The sequence below is a fragment of the Xyrauchen texanus genome, chromosome 43 (assembly GCF_025860055.1).
Source record: "Xyrauchen texanus isolate HMW12.3.18 chromosome 43, RBS_HiC_50CHRs, whole genome shotgun sequence".
Classification (NCBI taxonomy): Eukaryota; Metazoa; Chordata; class Actinopteri; order Cypriniformes; family Catostomidae; genus Xyrauchen; species Xyrauchen texanus.
In genome coordinates, this window is record NC_068318.1 from 24,552,127 (window position 1) to 24,573,903 (window position 21,777).

At 37.5% G+C, this 21,777-nt stretch overlaps 1 protein-coding gene across 1 annotated transcript; it reads right to left on the reverse strand.

Moving 5' to 3' along the window:
* Positions 1–141: 141 nt before the first annotated feature.
* Positions 142–21,573, reverse strand: gabrr3a (gamma-aminobutyric acid type A receptor subunit rho3a). Its single transcript, XM_052116097.1, has 8 exons — positions 21,471–21,573; positions 11,668–11,735; positions 11,102–11,325; positions 9,423–9,505; positions 7,297–7,434; positions 6,869–7,021; positions 5,302–5,501; positions 142–1,696 (listed from the first exon to the last, which is right to left on the reverse strand). Exons 1-8 carry the CDS (start codon positions 21,565–21,567, stop codon positions 1,394–1,396), a joined length of 1,266 nt encoding a protein of 421 aa, XP_051972057.1. The 5' UTR covers positions 21,568–21,573; the 3' UTR covers positions 142–1,393.
* Positions 21,574–21,777: the final 204 nt, after the last annotated feature.

Below are 21,777 nucleotides of genomic sequence, written 5' to 3' on the forward strand. Positions count from 1 at the left end.
AGTCTGGAATACTCAAGTTATGTATATTTTATTTTTGTATTTTCATAGCTTTTCAAAATGATAATTTACAATGATATAATTTACAATTATATTTTACAAAACGAAACAAACAAAAAAGCTGAGGAGTGCCTGATTCATTTATTTTTTATTTTTATACCAGCACACAAACACATGTGCAAGGGGTTTCATACGCAAAACTTACTTTGTCCATAGAATTGTAATGTGAACTGGACTTTTGCCAACAGTGACTTATAGTGGTTGCCTACTGTAGGTAAGCAGAGTTGAGCCTGGCCAGTACCTGGATGGGAGACCTCCTGGGGAAAACTAAGGTTGCTGCAAGAAGGTAGGCCAGCAGGGGGTGCTCACCCTGTGGTCTGTGTGGGTCCTAAAGCCCCAGTATAGTGACGGCGCACTATAATGTAAAAAGACACCATCTTTCGGATGAGACATTACACCTTGATCCTGACTCTCTGTGGTCATTAAAAATCCCAGGACACTTCTCGTAAAGAGTAGAGCTGTAACCCCGATGTCCTGGCCAAATTCCCCCCACTGGCCCTTGTCAATCATGGCCTCCTAATAATCCCCATCCATTAATTGGCTGTATAACTCTACTCTCTCCTCTCCACCAATAGCTGGTGTGTGGTTAGCGTACTGGCAAACTATGGCTGCCATCGCATCATCCAGGCGGATGCTGCACACTGGTGGTGGTTGAGGAGATTCACCCTATACTATATAAAAAAGCGCTATATAAATGTAAGGAATTATTATTAATATTATTATTACTTAACTATGTGAGACTAGCAGTTGGGCTATTTCATCGTTACAATTCATTAGCTTATCTTACACTTTTACTCATCTGTATGTTCACATCAGGGTTCACATGTATATCTAGAACACGTTAAAGCAGGTAGCCTTGTTCTCACGTAAGGGATGGTACGAGAAAGACACCCAAGTTGAGTTCCTCCTTTCGACCTAATTAATTACAGAAGATAAAGCTGGACTTGGGGTGGTGGATGTATTCCATGAGAAATGTCACAGAAGTGAGATAAGCAGCTATTTATACATCCATTGCACTGTGATTGTCAGGATAAGATTAATATTCTCATCCCAAAAATTTGTTTGGAACATTTAAGACAAAAGACTTCCAGATCCAAAGAGGAATCAAAAACTTTTAGGCCTCCTCAGAGCAACTGTACAAACATGATGTCACCGAGAAGATCAACATGGTCCACTTTTTCAGGCCACTTGTGCTTCTTGCCCAAGCTGAAGTGTTTGATAGCCATCTCAGGCCCACAGTTCAGTATTAAACTTCAAATTATCTTGTGCGCTAACAGTAGGCTCATCCTGGACTTTTTACATGGACTTGTCAGGAAAAAGACAAACTATACGATAATCAGGAGTAAATACACCAGTAGATGATGTTGAAGAGAAGGTATGCAACTGGAAAGAGGATTCTAGAATATGAGTCAATCATGTAGCTGTTGCTCATTATGAATCTGATGTTGTGGCGGACTGAACGCTTCCTCCAGAGTCTGGTGCCTTCAGTGGGGGGCGGTTCGGTGGATGAGGCCCTGGGTGGGATTGTTCGCATCGTGCTAGGTGTTGTTGGGAGGTCAGGGAAAGGTGAAACATCAATATCATCATGAAAACAGCCATCGTATGCCATAGCCTGGTTTGCGTCATAGGAGACTGGGAGCTTTTTTAAGAGAGAGAAGAGATAAATAATAATAATAATAAAGTAAATGTCTTTTCTGGAGTTCAACACAATGTAATGCTGTAAAATTATATATTAAAATCAACATGAAATTCTGTTCGCAGCCCATTTAATTCGTATTTATGAGTGAAACAGGATATCTAACAAGAACATTTTTTGTTTGAGACGTGATTTTATTGTTCAGAAATGGATTGGAATGTGAGAAGTGTGCATTACCAGAATGGAACCAGGTGGTTGGAGGGGAGGGGTTTAAAAGTTGGGGGAAATGTAATATCAACCAAAAAGGAAAGTCGTTTCAGAGAAGGAGCAAGTTAAACATTTGTAATGATATTATTTGGAATAATGTTTAATGAACCGGCTTGAGGAACCTGCTTGACAATATAAATAATAGTTTTATATAAAACTGGACCAAAAAGACAAACACAAGAGTCGGTCAGCTGCTAATAAATCTCTCTGTCGCACTGCCGTCTCCAGTCGGCCTTTATCCCTCTTGGGCTAATCAGCCTGATTAGGGGCCGGGTGTGCGGAATCACGAATCACAGCTTCACCCTGCCACAGCGTTTATTTGGAAAAACGTTCACCAATGAAATGTATTTATTTGGGATAACATTTACCAATGAATTGTGCCTTTAACATTCACTAATGAAATGTATTTATGTGCAATAACGTTTATAGATGAATTGTGCGTTTATTTGAAATAGCGTTCACCAATGAATTATTTATTTGGAAAAAATTTTTTTCTTTGGAATAACTTTCACAGATGAATTGTGTGATTATTTGAAATGACATTTACCAAAGAATTGTGCATTTATTTGAAAGAACGTTCACCAATAAAATGTATTCATTTGGAATGACACACATTGTTGAATTGTGTGTTTATTTGAAATTTCGTTCACTGAATTAAGTTCACAAATTAATTTGTAAAAAAATATTTTTTGATTACTTTCACAGATGAATTGTGTGTTTATTTGGAATAACTTTCACCCATTAATTGTGCGTTTAACGTTCACTAATGTAATGTATTTATTTGGAAAAACATTTACCAATGAATTGTGTGTTTATAGAGATTGCTAAGACATGTGACCAACTGGGCGGCAACGTCATCAGAACGCAAAGAATTATGGGTATGTTTGGCCCGTTTACATGGGCTGGCATCGCATAGCAGGCTAGTGGCATGAAAATAATAAAAAAATTAGCATGAAAAACAGAATATAATCCTACAAAATGCAGCGGGCTAAAGAAAACATTGTCGGACCATACCGTCTAAAACTACATCCTAATGCAAAGACGAGATATGACAAGAAAATAAAGGGAATCAAAGGACTGGATTCTTACGAGCATAGTGACTGGTCAGGGGAGGTCAACCTGAAAAGGCTGTGTTGTGGTGCTTTTGCAGACAGCCTGAATGTTTGCAGACATGGTTGCTTGTGTCCTATACAGTGGTTCCACTTAGGTTGCGTGGGACAGCGCACCAGCCAGAGAAGAGTTATGGCAATGCGATGCTTGCACATGTCTGTGACTTATCACCCACAACCTACCTCATACATTTCCAGTTACCTTTTCTATGGACTCTTTATAAATGTCTTCATCTAAATGTATTTACATGTTAAATATGTAAAGAAACTGAAATTTAGTTGGTTGTTACTATCATTTAAGTTATGTAATTGTGTATTGCAATCCAAACTGATTTTGCACAATTCTTCCTTAATACAGATAAAGGAGGCAGAATTTCATTCAGTCTTTGTGTATTTTATTTACAGAGATGGCTAAAAATCATTACATGTGAGAAGTGGACCCCCTCGAAAACGAGAGGTTTCATCTCAAGGGGTTATGCTCAACAATAAAAATTCAATATTACTATAAATTCAAGTGACATTACAAAATCTTTTGAAAAAAAAAAAAAAACATATTTACATATTAGATATGAGCATGGTGTATAATTCTAACACGACGGCTTCACAACAATACTTGGACACATATTGGTCAAAGCACAGCACACAGCCACAATTTTATCCAGCAAAGTCTTATCCTCCCCCTCACAAGGCACCACATATCCCAGGCCCAGTCAGGATCACACTCCAACATTTCATAGGCAGGTTTGCCTGCAAACACAGTCACCAAATAAATTGCTATGTAGCCTAGATGTACAACATTTAAAACTGATTAACGTTACGCTTTAGTACATTGGTAACTTAAGCTCATTTTCTAGCCATTTCATGCTAGTTAACAGTTAACATTGGCCTAACGTCAAATCTAATGGTCTGGTTAAATCAAACAAAACACGCTGGTTATTTGCCCACAACATAACATTTACAATTACTCTCTGTAATTTAACTTTGTTAAAATGCTTTGAACACACCATCATGTGTGGTGGAGTGTTATTGAAGGTAATCTTGGGCCTCCTTACTGCAGCTATCCATGCCATTCGTCGCACTTTTTGTCACCTCTGAAACATGGCTTGTACTATTATTTTTCCACGCTGGAAAACGATAAAAGGATTCTCCGTTCTTAAGCTTTATGCCACTTCTATAGTGAGAACGACTATTGCAGTATATAACACAGCAGGTAGACGGCATCTTGAACACTGCGTTCTTCCCTCCATGCAATCAAGTCTGGCGCCTTCTGTTTGTGCCGCGGATTCCCAAAATGCTTTGCGTTCACCACTGGTAATACGTCACGATGACGTCACATTAGCAATCTCTATTGGAAATTACGTTCACTGATGAGTTGTACGTTTATATGGAATAATGTCCACCAAATACATTTATTTCATTAGAACTGATGAACTGTGCATTTATTTGGAATAACATTCATCAATTAGTTGTTTATTTTAAAAACTTGCAAAAGGTGCATGGATGTACCTGTCCACTTTTGCATATTGTGGCCCGTTTCGCGACTGGCCAATCGGGAAAAGTCCCGGTTCTCCCCATGGCCAGTCCATCCCTGCTTAGAATAGCGCGCTCAGGAATATTGGATATGACGTTGCGCACGGTCGTAGGGTGTAGCACTTTGCTTGCTCACTCACGAAAATAGAGCCCTTTGTGTGATTTTGCTTCATTTCTTTATTTGATGACAGTTTTGGATATGTTTTGGGAAAATGTGTACATTCTAACCCAAGTTGGGTACCTTTGCAGAAAAAACGCAACAAAATTGAATAAAATAATATAAAATAAAATAAAAGGGATAGAGGTCCAGCACACTGATATCCAAGCTCAGGTAAAAACCTATTTGTTTAAATAAAGTTTAGAGCTTTAGTATCTGTGTTGTCTTGTTTTAGCTAAATTTCCAGTTTTATAGTAGCAACAATAGCTGTAGTATTCAAAGTATTTCAGCAGAAACTATGTTTACATAGGTTTTAGCATAGAACTAACTATGTACTAAGCACTGAAGCAGGCAAATTTTGTATACGAGGACAATAATTGTGTATAGCCTAAAAATTACTACAGGGGGCGACATGTAGCTTAAAATTGAATGTTCAGTATTGGCCATGGTAACCAAAGCAAATATTAGGCTATATTTAAATGATGATAACCAGATCTCCTATTCTCTCCTATATAAAGCCCATGACTCCAATGCTTGGCCCTGACACTAACCTTTCCTTTCACAAGTTTTTTCATCTCTTCCACGGTGGTGAAGTAGTTCACAGCAGCATATTCGATGACCGACAGGAAAACGAATAAGAAACTGGCCCAAAGGTAGATGTCCACAGCCTTCACGTAAGACACCTGAGGCATGGATGCCGAGACACCCGTAATTATAGTAGACATGGTCAACACAGTTGTGATTCCTGTAGTAGAAGATCAAAAGAGTGAGAGAGAGAGAGGGAGAGATAGAAGAGGCAAGAAAGAGAAAGAGATAGGCTAGTAAGAGTGTTGCAACAGACACAATATATTTCGAGCAAGTTCAAAGCAGAGGAGGTTTGCATCAGTATTACATAACTGAATAAATTATACAAGGAAACATGAGCTATTAACAAAACTGAGTTCTCTCCAACTAAAACATGTTTAGTGACTGGTTTTATCCAGTTACCAGTTCTAGTTCTAAAACAATACCATTGTTTAGGCTCAAATATTCCTGTGCCTAAAATCTTAAACAGATATTGGAGGCGGAATAGCAGTGTAATGTTTACATTTATGCCTTTGGCAGATGTTTTCATTCAAAGCAACTTAAATTCAAGGTATACATCTTATCAGTATGTGTGTTTCTTGGGAATCAACTTTGACCCAATGCTTAAGCTGTTGAGTTACAGGAACACTCAAGCACTGAAATGTCACCAAAGCCAGCTTTACCAAGAAGTCTTTTAAGGGACTATTTGGTTTCGTTAAAGAGTAATGTTTTCTTTAAAGTTTTGCAACCTTAATTTCCTCTTGCAACTACATTGGATTCATTGTATCCCCACAGTAATTCTAATGAACTGAATTTAAAGGTCTGGTTCACCCAAAACTGAACATTCTCTCATCATTTACTCCCCCTCATGCTATCCCAGATGTGTATGACTTTCATTGTTCTGCAAAACAAAAACAAAGATTTTTAGTAGAAAATATCAGCTCTGTAGGGCCATACAATGCAAGTGAATGGAGACCAAATCTTTGAAGCTCCAAAAAGGACATAAAAGTAGCATAAAAGTAAATGTACTTTACGTCTACACTTTCACTTCCACATTCAGTCACCTACTGGTTCAGGCTGTAGGTGGAGATTTATGGTATAAAAAGAAGTCTTATGGATTACTTTTATGCTGCCTTTATGTGTTTTGCGTTATGGTCACCATTCACTTGCATTGAGGAGGAGTAAATGATGAGAGAATTTTCATTTTTGGGTGAACTATCCCTTTAAGATAAACCCTTTAGAATAAAAGTTGCGGTGGAATCCTTTCATTCTGTTGATAAACCACAGCATTATGTCTCAATGTAATGTCATCAACCTGTGTGAAAAGAGGAACTTTCTGGTTGTCTAAAGAGTATCTAGGTGTTTTCTAGGTCATTTAATTCTATTCTCTCTAAACCGGTCTGAGCTTGTTCCTGGATAGGGTAGATAATTATTGTTATAAATCTATCTGAACTGTAGTCACTTTTAAATTAATTTATAAAGTTTAAGATAATAACAGACTGCATTATCTTGCTCCTTGTTAGGCATATTTTACATTCAAATGTTTACCTAGAGAGACTCTAGCCGGGACAGCTCTCCTGTCTATCCAGAATGACACCCAGGAGAGCATGACCATTAGCATTGTCGGAAAGTATGTTTGCAGCATGAAGAAAAAAATGTGCCTTCTGAGGATGAAGTTTATGTACAGCCTGTTATACCAGCCTGAGAGAGAGAAAGCACAAGACCATTGAGAACAGGTAAAGAAAGAAAAGAAAAGAAAGAAAGAAAGAAAAGTTGAATACTTTGGGATAGGGATGCTTGCTTATTACAACTACAAAACAAGACGGAGAGAGTAGAATGCAGCAGAGTTAGATATACCCAAACCAGAAAAGCTGGGACTTCTCATTCTCCTGGCTCTATGTAGGTTTGCTACGATAAAGCATGTGACACTATGGTAATAAATGGATGCAGAATGAAGTGAAGTGAAGCACACATACCGGTGCTGCTGTAGAAGGCTAGCCCGTAGGAAGGGTGGAATTCTTCAATAAAAAACTGCGAGAGTGCAATCTCTTCAGTCCTTAATGAATTGTTCCCATTCTTCCAATAGAGCATGAGGTCATTCTCATTGTATGCGTCTTCAAGAGAGCAAAAACATGGGGGAAGGGGGGTCGGTAGTCATAAGACTGCAAACTCTCTTAGAAGATACATGGGCAGCATCCCTCAGAGGAGAGAGCACAGAGCCTCAAGACAAGCTCCATCATCTCTCCTCTGAAACTGAGGTCCATGCAAATGTATATGTTTGTGAAAGAGACAGAGATGTGTGGTCATGTGATAAAGTGAACTGCATTTGTGTATTTATATATGTGTGTGTGTCTATGCACAATGTGTATTTCTGCAACAATGAGGCCTGTATGAAGCAGATTAAATATGACTGAAACTCTTTATGATATAGAATTGATGACACAATTCCAAGCCATAAACACATGGGAAAGTTCACCCAAAAATGAAAATTCTGTCATCATATACTCCTCCTCCGGTCGTTCCAAATCTGAACACAAAAGGAAGTTTTGAAGAATGTGCATGCTGCTTTTTTCATACAACAAAAGTATGTAGTAACTGTCAGGCTCCAAAAAAGCACCATAAAAGTAGTCTATATGACTTGTGTACCATATTCAATATCTATATTCACTGAAAATCTTCCTCTCTGCAGTAGCTCACAAATCTTATTCGCACAAGTGCATATTCAATATTCAATAAAAGTCTTTCATCATTTACTTATCCTCATGCCATCCAAGATGTGTATGACTTTCTTTCTTCTGCTGAACACTGAAAAAATATCTCTTTGTAGGTGACAAGGGTTTTCAGCTCTAAAAAGCATATAAAGGCAGCATAAAAGTAATCCATACAACTACAGTGGTTAAATCCGTCTTCAGAAGCGCTATTATAGGTGTGGGTGAGAAACGTCATTTTTAAGTCCTTTTTTACTATAAATTTTCCCCCTGTTCATTAGGTGGCGAAATACACGAAGAACGTGAATCGCCAAAAACAAAAGAAGAAGAATGTGGAAGTGAACATTTATAGTGAAAAAGAACTTAAGTATTGATCTGTTTCTCACCAGCACTTATCATATGGCTTCTGAAGACATGAATTAAACCATCAGATTCTCATGGTTTACATTTAAGATGCCTTTATGTGCTTTTTTTTTTAGCTTCAAATTCTAGCCACCATTCCCTTGCGTTGAATGGACCAACAGAGCTGAGATATTCTTCTAAAAATATTTGTGTTCAGAAGAAGAAAGTAAGTCACATCTGGGATGGCATGAGGGTGTATAAATGAGAGAAATGTCTCTTTTGAGTGAACTATCCCTTTAAATACCAAAAATCAGCTAATTCAAAAATCCAACAATGCGCGAATACCAAGTTTACATGAGATATGAAATTATCGGTTTATTCTCTGCTTTTGACATCAAAACGTAAACGGTCATGCTCACAACACTTGCGCATATTGGACAAGCCAATAAGTACAGCAGTAAAGGTAATGGCAAAAAACTAGGTGCATGTGCCGATCTGTTTATGCTTAAACCTTTTATGACCTTAATTATCAAATATGCGAAAGTGCAAATAAGTTTTGATAGTTACTGCATAGATAAAGATTATCTGTAAAAAAAAAAAAAGTACAATTTCAGTCTGTCCTTCAAACAAAGCTATTATCTGACTACAGAAGACCATCCTAGATTACTTATGTGGCGCTTACATGAGGCTTTTTGTCCTTTTAGGAGCTTGACAGGCCTTTGTGAATGCATGCTTTCATTGTATAATGAGTTATATCAGGACCATTCTTAAACATTTCTCCTTTTGTGATCCACAAAAGAAAGTCATATGGTTTTGGAATTACATTTTCATGGGTTTGGAAAATAATTTTCCTTTTTGGGTGAACTATTCCTTTCACATATCGGTGCATATTTTTTCATCACTGTAATCACACTGATATTTAGAGGTATACTGGTATTTTTTACTAATTACTTCCTTTTACTGTGTTGACAGTACTTACTGTGCAGTGTTTTTATATTCTACATGCCCACACACATACCCACTCTCACTTTCTCACAGATTGTAATACTCACAACTCTCCAGCTCTAGAGAGCAGTTCTGTGTGTCAAGTGGAAACCTGCTGAAGTCCATAGAGCAGAGAGCCGTCACTGTGATTCTGCAATTCACAATTCACACACTTCTGTCTAAGGCACATCCTTAACAAATCACTTAAAAAGAGACTGAAAATGTCCCTTTTAATCCATGTGACATGTGATATTGTGTTTTTGGAAACATGAAAACATTGCGTGCAGTTCAACTGAAAACTGATCCTACACATGAATTAGCTCAGTCACGCCTGCCAACATACACAAGAGTGGGTGGCAGTGATATAAACAAGGAAAAAGGTGGACAATAATGAAACCGACCATGTAACGCATGTTCATAGAATAACAGTCCACAACACCCCCCACCCCCTGTTGGTCGACTGGCAGGGCAGCCCTGCGGAACGGTAAGGGACCTTAATTCGCCCCTGTCTACAGCAACCACAAAAACAGTCCATATGACTTAGATAGTTAAAGGAATAGTTCACCAAAAAATTTAAATTCTCTCATCATGTACTCACCCTCATGCCATCCCAGATGTGAAAAGATGACTTTCTTTCATCGGCTGAACCCAAATGAAAACTTTTAGAAGAATTTCTTAGCTCTGTAGGATCATACAATGCAAGTGAATTGGTGCCAACATTTTTAAGCTCCAAAATCCACATGAGGGCAAAATAAAAGTACTCCAGACAACTCCAGTAGTTAAATCGATGTCTTCTGAATTGAAGTCTATAAATTATCCTACCGGTCTCAGTCAATCTCCACTTAAGTTTCACTTTCCCATTCTTATTCTTCTGTTTTTGGTGATTCACAGTCTTAATGCATATCGACCCCTACAGGGTCGAGATAAGAATTTATGATAAAAATGACTTACAGTAAATATTGACCTGTTTCACACCAACACCTATCATATCGTGTCTGAACACATGGATTTAACTATTGGAGTGTGGATTATTTTATGCTCCCTTTATGTGGATTTTGGAGCTTCAAAATTCTGGCACCAATTCACTCCTTTATGAGGAGCTACAGAGCTGAAATATTCTTTTCAAAAATCTTAATTTGTGTTCTGCAGAAGAAAGAAAGTCATGCGCATCTAAGATGCCAAGAAGGAAAGTCATCAGAAAATTTTCGTTTTTGGGTGAACTATCCCATTAATATGAAGCTCACATCTAGCCCAAGTTTGCGTGTCAAAACGACACTTGTATTAACTTACCACAATGCAACTTTGATGTGAGCTTTGGTGGAGGGGAAGATTACCAGACTTAAATTTTGGTGTGTTCTTCACACAAAGACAACGTATGGCTTCAGATGACTTGGAATATAATGCACAATTCATATGGACTACTTTTATGGTGCCTTTTTTGGTGTTTCTTCATTCTTGTGAGAGCTTACTATGACCAGGCATTTGTAGAAAAGATAAAAAATTTTTCCTTTTGTATTCCACGTGATTTAAAATTATTCCCTTAAGAACTTCACAGCAAATTCTTAATCCTAAATCTTTCAAAAGGTTTACATCAAAGTAAAGAGAAAATAGCTTTTTGAAAAAAAGAAGAAAAAAAACCCCATCCCATTTACTCTAATGCAAAACTTGAAAACACATGGATATGCTGCAGGGAAATTGCTAGAGTTTCACAACCTTTCAAATAAAGATAAAATGGCTCTCGTGGTACCTGACACTGTAAAGAATGTTTCCGTCTGGGTAGACTCTGAGCATTATATTTTCCATGGTGGTGTCATGAATGAAAGAACGCTTGGAGTGAACAAAGAAGACGTCGGGCACCCAGATCTTTTTCACCAGCCGAGCATCAAACGTTCTGCTTTTGTTGTTGCTGGAAGGGAAGGCTAGTCTGTCATCCTGCCAGTAATGTCTAAGGTACAAAGTCATGGTAAAGTCCTATACAAAAGACACAAAATATTTTGTCATTTGTTTTGTTTGAATAAGCCACTCCTTTAAACCAATTACAAAAATTAAATCAAAACTTCTGCCAAAAGTGGTATAAAAGTTTTCTATGTTTATATTAAAAGTGGTATAAAAGCGGCCAATAAGTGCCCAAAACTGTTTAAAAAGCATCCCAGCATGATACCTCAAGAAATTGGTTGAGAAAATGTCAAGAGTACATTCTAGGCAAAGGGTGACTACTTTGAAGATGCTAAATGGGAGTTGAGCAAAGTTGGCATGCAAAGCTTACTGACAGGGTAAAGGTTAAAAATAATTTATAAAAGAGCAGACACTCACCATATTGACCTCAGAGATGCTGTCGATGCTTTCCACCTGCACGTCAATACCAACTGGAATAGCTGAGCCTGAGCCAGGGTGTCACAAAACAGAAAAGAAAGTGTCCGAATTGCAGGGCAAAAGAAAAATCACAAATGAGATCTCCTTGATATATTATGCAATGGGATTTAATGGAGAGGAAGTCTCCTTCCACCTTGTAAAAATATCCTACAGTATAATCTCACATGTCTCCACTAGAGTTTCAGAAGAGAACTCAACAACCCATCAGTGGAATTAGTGATCTAACGGAATATGTAAATAATAGTTAGAGAACAAATCCATGCAGTTAGCAGTGTCATAATAAAGTGATATGGGAGATACTGTTCTGTTCACTTCAACTGAAAAGAGAGGTTATTTGAGTGACCGCCTTTCTGTCAGCTCGAACCAGTTTGGACATTCTCTGTTGACCTCTCTCATCAACAAGGCATTTCCGTCCATAGAAATGCCGTTCACTGGATGTTTTTAGTTTTGGCATCATTTTGAGTAAACTCTAGAGACTATTGTTCATTAAAATTCCCGGGGATCAGCAATTACAGGAATACTCAAACCAGCCCATCTGGCACCAACAATCATGCCATTAGTCAAAATCACTGAGATCATATTTTTTCACCATTCTGATGGTTGATGTGAACATTAACTGTATCTCCTGACCCGTATCTACATGCTTTTATGCACTGCACTGCTGCCACACGATTGGCTGATTAGATAATCGCATGAATATGTAGGTGCTTGGGTGTACCTAATTAAGTGGTCGGTAAGTGTACATGCAAGTGTACTCTCAAAAGTTCACCAAATTTACCTTTAGCAGATGTAATTAAAAATGTACAGTCTTTCACTTCTTGGAAAAAAAGACCAGAAATATTGGTGACTCATCTTGCATATTTTGTCGAATAAAGTGCTCTCTAGAATGAGAACGTCCCTTCCCCTAATACCACCTGATACTGACTAGCCATAACAAATAGCCAATATTTCTCACGGCCTTGGATGATAGCGCTCACTCTCTCTCGCACGCACGCGCGATTAAACATTTTTTCATGTATATGCATTTAATAAATACATTAATTAATTAAAATATTGTATTAAACTGCTTAATAACAGCTTAAAATAACTGACACTTTTGTTGTTGAAGTGGTACCCAGTTAATGCACTGCACACCACTGATATATGGGTGTATATAGGCGGCCAAAAGTTTGGAATAATGTACAGATTATGTTCATTTGGAAATAAATTGGTAATTTTATTCACCAAAGTGGATAATTCAACTGATCACAATGTATAGTCAGGACATTAATAATGTGAAAAATGACTATTACAATTTACCATAGATGCGGCTGTCTTGTTGGGCACTTCTCACACATCTTACAGTCTAGCTGATCCCACAAAAGCTCAATGGGGTTAAGATCCAGGACACTCTTTTCCAGTTATCTGTTGTCCAATGTCTGTTTCTTTGCCCACTCTAACATCTTTTGTTTTTGTTTTTCTGTTTCAAAAGTGGCTTATTCTTTGCAATTCTTCCCATAAGGCCTGCACCCCTGAGTCTTCTCTTTACTGTTGTACATTAAACTGGTGTTAAGCAGGTAGAATTCAGTGAAGCTGTCAGCTGAGGACATGTGAGGCGTCTATTTCTCAAACTAGAGACTCTGATGTACTTATCCTCTTGTTTAGTTGTACATCTGGCCTTCACCATGGATGGCAGCTGCGGTGTGGAGCTCCAGTTCTTTTGTTGTATTTGTTTGTTTGTCCTGTGTTAAATAATATTTTTCCAATCAGTTTTACCAGGGATAAACTGCTGAACATTCGACAGCTCATTCCAGACAATCTTTTCCCGGTTTTTGACTATTCAGACATTTTGCTGGACATTTTAGTCAGAGGCGCAGCTGTGTTGTTTAAGAGACCCAGGCAAGGGAAACGAGCCGGCGCGCTGGTCAGGCTTTGTCAGCGAGGCTTTCGAACAGTGCTGCTGAGTATTAATTTAGCGAATCTCCACTCTCTTTCTAACAAAACGGGTGAACTACATCTCCTCACCCATACAAACAAAGACTTTTCAACCTCTGCTGCCTTGTGCTTCATAGAAACCTGGCTGAGTGAAGCCATTCCAGACAGTGCGTTACATCTGCCGGGCTTTCAGCTGTTCAGAACTAACTGGGAAAACGAGAGGTGGTGGAACATGCTTTTACATCAATGAAAGTTGTTGTACAGATGTAACAACGTTAAAGAAGATCTGCTGTCCTAATTTGGAAGCGCTCTTTATTAACTGTAAGCCGTTACCTGTTTCCTCCATCATCTTCACAAGATCATTTGCTGTTGTTCTGGCATTGATTTGCACTTTTTGCTTCGAACTACATTCATCTCTAGGAGACAGAATGCTTCTCCTTCCTGAGCGGTATGATGGCTGAGTGGTCCCATGGTGTTTATACTTGCATACTATTGTTGGTACAGATAAAAGTGGTAGCTTCAGGTTTTTGGAAATTGCTCCCAAGGATGAACCAGGCTTGTGTAGGTCCACAAATGTTTTTTTTCTTGGCTGATTTCTTTAGATTTTCCCATGATGTCAAGCAAAGAGGCATTGAGTTTGAAGGTAGGCCTTAACACGCCACACGCGTGTGTAAACGCAGCGCTGCAACAGACATGGAACAACAATACCCGGACTCAGTTATTATTTTTATTTGGAATTTTAACAAAGCAAACCTCACACGTGAACTGCCCAAATACAAACAGCACAGTACATGCCCAAGCAGAGACAGAAATATACTGGATCATTGCTACACATCAATAAAGGATGCATATTGTTCTATGCCTAGAGCAGCTTTGGGACTGTCTGATTACTGTCTGTTCATCTTCTTCCAACCTACAGGCAGAAAGTAAATCAGCAAAACCTGTAGTAAAAATTGTAAAGAAATGGACCGTGAAGCAGAGCTGGACCTACAAGTCTGCTTTGACTGCACTGATTGGAGTGATTTGAGGCAGCAGACACCAATCTGGATGAGCTCACAGATACTGTGACATAATGTATCAGTGTTTGTGAGGATATAAGCATTCCTTATAGGACTTATTAACATACAACAATGATAAACCATGGTTTACAGCAGAACCCTGGCAGCTTCATCAGGCAAAAGAGGATGCTTACAGAGGTGTGGATAAAATCTTGTACAATCAGGCCAGGAACACACTGAATAAGGAAATCAGAGTGGCTAAAAGAAGATACTCTGAGAAGCTGAAAAACAAGTTTTCAGCTAATTACTCTGCATCAGTGTGAAGTGGCCAGAAACAACTTACTAACTACAAGACTCCAACCCACAACACTGTAGCGGACCAACAACTGGTTGACGACCTGAATGTGTTCTACTGTAGATTTGAAAGGCTCAATCTCACACCCCACACCCGCTCAAACATCAACACCTACTGCAAACCCCCTCCTCCCCAATCCTGCTACTCAACCTGCGCTTAAGATCTGTGAAGAGGAGGTGTGCAGTGACTACTTAAAACAAAAGACAAGCAAAGCACAGCACAGGGCCCAGGTGGTGTTTCACCCACTTGACTAAAATCCTGTGCTAACCAGCTGGCCCTCATTTTCACACTTATCTTCAATAGATCACTGGAGCAGTGTGAAGTCCCATGCTGCTTCAAATGCTCAATCATCATGTCTTGTTGCTTTATTGTTTGTGCACTGGAAGCTTCTGCAACCAAGACATACTCCTAGTATGTGTAAGCATTCTTGGCAATGAAGCTCATTCTGATTCTGATTCTGCAATTGTTAGAGCCTGTTGTCATTTGTCTTTGAAGACAAAGTGTACACCTTTGTATGCAACCTTAAATTTTTTATTTGTTTTGTGGCAATTTCAAGCATTGTATAGCCTTCATTCCTCACAACAATGATCGACTGACGATTTTCTAGAGAAAGCAATACATTTTTTAGTCATTTCTGACCTAATATTTACCTTAAGACATGCAATTAAGACACTATTTCTTACGGTGGCAACTAAAAAACAAACACAAAAATGTTAAGCAATGTTAAGCAAACCAAATAGATTTCAGCAGTATTTGATATAATGGCAAGAGATTTTCTAGTACCAAATTAGCAATTTAGCATGATTAATCAAGGATAAGGTGTTGGAGTGATGGCTACTGGAAATTAAGTCTGTCTTCAGTGATGGTGCTCTTTTTTTACATCAGTAATGTCCTGACTAAACTTTGTGATCAGTTGAATGCCACTTTGGTGAATTATCTGTACATTTTTCCAAATTTTTGGCTGCTTGTGTATGTATGTATGCATATATATATATATATATATATATATATATATATATATATATATATATATATATATATATATATATATATATATATGATATTTATATATATAATATGATTTTTGCCCAAATATCAAAGGTCTTACTAGAAAAAATGTATTATGATCCAACGTGAATTTTCTTGATAAAAAAATATGTTAGTGCCTGGTAACGTGCATTTTAGCATTTTAGCATTTTAGCTTAGCGTAAAGCTGACAATTTACACAAGGTTTATTTCTATTTCTTCTACTCCAAACTTTCTTCAAACTTACTTCTCTGTCTGCTCGTATGAATGTAACACATCATAAGAAATTGTTTCACCGCTGTTCAAATGCACTTTGGACCGCATCATTTATACAGTAGGTATACATTTTTCCATCTGAAAGGACTAAATATTAAATGAAATAAATGACAATAAAATGCAAAGTAATCTCTTCAGTAATCAAACTACATTTTGAATGTAACTGTATTCTAAATACCAATGATTTAAACTGTAACTGTAGTGGAATACACTTACTTATATATTGAATTTTAAATACATATTCCCGTTACTTGTATTTCGTTACTCCCCAACTCTGTATAGGGGTGGTAGTCAGCGTCAATACTCGCTGAGCTACCCAGGCCCCCATTAAAAATTTTTTTTAACCACTCCACAGATTTAATATGAGCAAACTATAGTTTTGGCAAGTCATTTAGGACATCTACTTTGTGCATGACACAAGTAATTTTTCCAACAATTGTTTACAGATTGTTTCATTCTAAATTGACTATATCACAATTCCAGTGGGTCGGTACACTAAGTTAACTTTGCCTTTAAGCAGCTTGCAAAATTCCAGAAAATGATGTCAAGCCTTTGGACATTTAGCCAGTTAGCTTCTGATAGGAGGTGTACCTGTGGATGCATTTTAAGGCCTACCTTCAAACTCAATGCCTCTTTGCTTGACATCATGGGAAAATCTAAAGAAATCAGCCAAGAAAAAAAACATTTGTGGACCTACACAAGCCTGGTTCATCCTTGGGAGCAATTTCCAAAAACCTGAAGCTACCACTTTTATCTGTACCAACAATAGTATGCAAGTATAAACACCATGGGACCACTCAGCCATCATACCGCTCAGGAAGGAGAAGCATTCTGTCTCCTAGAGATGAATGTAGTTCGAAGCAAAAAGTGCAAATCAATGCCAGAACAACAGCAAATGATCTTGTGAAGATGATGGAGGAAACAGGTAAACAAGTATCTATATCCACAGTAATATGAGTCCTGTATCGACATAACTTAAAAGGCTGCTCAGCAAGGAAGAAGCCAATGCTCCAAAATGCCATAACAAAACCCAGACTACAATTTGCAAGTGCACATGGGGACAGAGATCTTACTTTTTGGAGAAAGGTCCTCTGGTCTGATGAAACAAAATTTTTACATTTTGGGCATAATCACCATTGTTATGTTTGGAGGAAAAAGGGTTAGGCTTGCAAGCCGAAGAACACCATCCCAACTGTGAAGCATGGAGGTGGCAGCATCATGTTGTGGGGGTGCTTTGCTTCAGGAGGTACTGGTGCACTTCACAAAATAAATGACATTATGAGGAAGGAAAATTATGTGGATATATTGAAGCTAAATCTCAAGACATCAGCCTGGAAGTTAAAGCTTGGTCGCAAATTGGTCTTCCAAATTGACAAGCATACCTTCAAAGTTGTGGCAAAATGGCTTAAGGACAACAAAGTCAAGGTATTGGAGTGGCCATCACAAAGCCCTGACCTCAATCTGATGTGCAGAACTGAAAAAACGTGTGTGACCAAGGAGAAACCTGACTCAGTTACACCAGTTCTGTCTGGAGAAATGGGCCAAAATTCCAGCAACTTATTGAGAGAAGCTTGTGGAAGGCTACCCAATAGGTTCAAACCAAGTTAAACAATTTGAAGGCAATGCTACCAAATACTAACTAATTGTTTGTAAACTTCTGATCCACTGGGAATGTGATGAAAGAAATAAAAACTGAAATAAATCATTCTCTCTACAATTATTCTGACATTTCACTTTCTTAAAATAATGTAGTGATCCTAACTGACCTAAGACAGGGAAAGTTTTCTACAATTAAATGTCACGAACTGTGAAAAACTAAGTTTAAATGTATTTGGCAAAGATGTATGTAAACTTCTGACTTCAACTGTATATACCATATATACTGTACATAAATCAGTGGAGTGCAGTGCATTAAGGTACCACTTCATCAACAAAACATTCAGTTATTTTAAGCTGTTATGAAGCTGTATAATGTGGTATTTTAATTTATTTATTAAATGCATATACATGCAAAAACAAAAAGTATAACAATTGATAAAAAGGAAATGATGATTACAATATAATGTTTTTTTAGAGCACACGTTCCTTGCTATCCGGCTGGATTTTGCATATCCAAGATAGACACGATACTTTAAAATTTTTCTGTTAACACATTCTACCTGTATTTCTTCGACCCCGATGCAGAGCTCTTTATCCGTTGGATGGTTTTATTATGAAGCGATAACATGTCAACAAGGTATGTGTAGATATATATATATAGCCATTACATATGCAATTTTAAGAAGTTTTTGCAGTCTTGCAGTGCATGGTTATGATGTTGCAGTAATTCTGTGAATTTTGAAGATCCAAGAAAAATAAACTCAGAAGCACTCAGCGCACCCCCGCAGAATATATTTGATGCAATTCATCCTCATGCAGTTGTGCAAAGAGTTGAGTGACATTTCATGAAGTTTTGCTATAGTCAGGGCTGAGTAAAAGTACATTTTCCATTTTTGGGTGAACTACTTTAACTGATGGCTCCTTTTTGAGCACAGGCCTGACAAGAATAACTCAAAATAAAACAGTTTCTTATAAAAAGATTGCACAAGATGCTGTACAAAATTCAGAATTAATTAAAGACAAAGAAATGATTTAGAAAATCTTAAATTGATTGTTCATGATTACCTAATAATATTTGCAATAAACATATATGACACTAGTCTGTCCTTGTCATATCCTAAAAACTCTATGGAAGCCTCAAGGCACATTTCTAATCTGATGGGGATAACGCTCTACTTTGTGTTTTATTTATAATTTTCTTAGACAATGTCAAGTGAGTTTTCTTAAAAGCTCCTATAAAACCTGCCAGATTACCACATTCATTCAATTCCTTTACAATACACACGCATTTGTGCTTTATCTTAAGCCTGACATGCTGAAAACGGCTCTGTTAATGTTTTCACATTCACAATTATGAATGACATCCGAATGTACATGACATATTTTCAATTCAAGACTGCGAATTTGCCAAATGGTGAATAGATTAATTTCGGTTGGTACAACATTTTAATCATAAAACCGTGGTCAAATTTAGTTGTTAGTTAGATACTTTCATCTTGCATGACATTAACACTCTTAAACTGAACTGCAAGCTGATGCATGGCACTGGAATAATCCCCAATGTTCCCACTTAGCTTCTTAAACTTGACTCCCGCCTTCATCAATTTGACTGGCTATCTGAAATGACATTGATGAGTGGTGTTAGACTACTGAGCACGCTAAATATATATATATTTTTAAACTTTATGTTATTCCTGCAACAACTTAAAGACAACTAGATGCATAATGGTCTACAGCAGAACAGCAACAAGGATATCAATTATTAGGAGATTATTGGAGGGGACTTGTCCCTCACAATGTATATTGCGGTTACAGCCCTGATTAAAGGTTCAGCATAAAGACATCTTAACAGAAGTCCAAATGACAAGTGCACAATGTTCCAAGCTTTCTGGGGCCATAGAAAAGCTTAGTGTTGTATGGACTTTTATGGTATTTTAATATGGTGGTGTTTTTGTATGGAAAAAAAGCAGCTTTTCTTGAAGAAAAGATTACTTTAAGATTCGATGGGGGAAAAAACAACGAGGCACAACTTGAGGACAGTAAATCATTTTGTGTATTTTCTTTTTGCTAACCAGCTGATGTCATGTCATTTTACAGACACATTAGTGATGAAAATAAATTAAAATTATATTCATCTTTTCATTGATATAGCATAAAAAAAGAAACAAAAGATGACTGAAACTGGCATATTGCTAGCAATGCAGACACAGTGTTTGTCTTTAAACCACTGTGTCTGCAAACATATCTTTTAAAACCAAAAGATTAGTGCTGCGTTCCATTCAACTTGGAAAGTCGGATTTTACAACTTTCTACTAGGAAAAGTGCAATGGAATGCATCTTTAAGTCAGAATTACATCTTGTAGGCTCGTGCAGAAATTCTCAACTCCAATTTTGCCGAGATGCAGGTGCATGATGTCACACAAACATTATCTTTTAAACCTACAAATATCTTATGTATAGTTATCTCTGTATGGCAAGTTGTCATGTGAAAGTATTTTAACAGAGAAAAAATTGCATATCTCTCCTTTAAATAATACCTTATACGTTACCTAAATGGACCCGGAATCACATAGAGAACAGAGAAAGACTCAGCAAGTAGATTATTTGATTGAATGACTGAATTGTTTTCTTATTCTCAATTCTGTAACCGCTGGCTACCCAGCAAGATTTAGCCATTTTCCAAAAGCATTCTCAGCAAACTACTGGTATTATAATCCAGATTACTGTGTATAAAACACATCTGTCCTCAGTGTCTGCTTGGCACTGCTACCAATCTGGGTCAGAAGTTTTTTTTAGGACTGATGTGGACGCATTGCATATGACACTCTAACCTACATTCCTATGACAATCTCTGTAGTCACTGAGTCACGCTCTGGCCGTTTGCCTCACTGTGACTTTTAAAGCTCTTAATCTCAAATTCATCCAGTGTAACAGAGGCAGAAGATTTTATTTAACCTTATTCTGAATAGGTTATATACTCAATAGACATATACTGTCCCATAACAGCAGCAAGTATAAATAATTTCTTTCTCGCCACAACATGCTTCAATATTCCAATATATATATATTAAAAGGTTGATAACGAATAAAACTTAATTTCAGTTAACATTTATGGTCATTTGCTTTTGATTACATAAAAGTGACAATGAAAATTACCATCAAAGGGTGAGGTGTGTGGATTTCTGACACTAAAAGACATCACTTTGGATTCCCAGCGATCTTTTAGATAATCACATTGTTACTCTCTCTCTCTCTCTCTCTTGAAATTGCCCTATCTTTCCACATTGTTCTCTCTTTGCTCCCTTCAGTTGTATTACTGTAGTGCTGTTGATACATGTCACGATGTGTAACAGCTGTTGCCTAGAAAACATTTAATATCAGAAATGTCATTCAAAGTCACCAAAATGACACATTAAGCCCATTACACAAGAATGTTACAAGGTCTAACTTGTATAGTTGTATATAAGAATCTGTGTAGATAAACACTCCCATTGCTACCTATTTTGGAAAGTCAAAACTAATGGGAGGTAATAAGAGATTTATAAGTGGCTTTGGAAAGGGCCAGATTTCCTCACCTCCAAAACCAGGCCTCATGGCGAAGTCATGATCCTCAATTCGCAGGAGCTGCTCTGATTTGATCAGCAGAGATTTGGTACTGTCAGACTTCTTCATTTTAAAGTCTATTCGGCTGTTTGAAAGAAGTCAAAATGGGGCGGTTTATTTTTACATGCACAGACATTTAAAAGTAAAACAAAATAAAAATGACACATGACATGGATAGGTGGATGGTTGGAATTTTTCTGCCACAACTGACACTCTCATTCCCTGAGAATGACCCGCCTCCAGATCAGTACTACAGGACTAAATTACTACCTAGTGTTT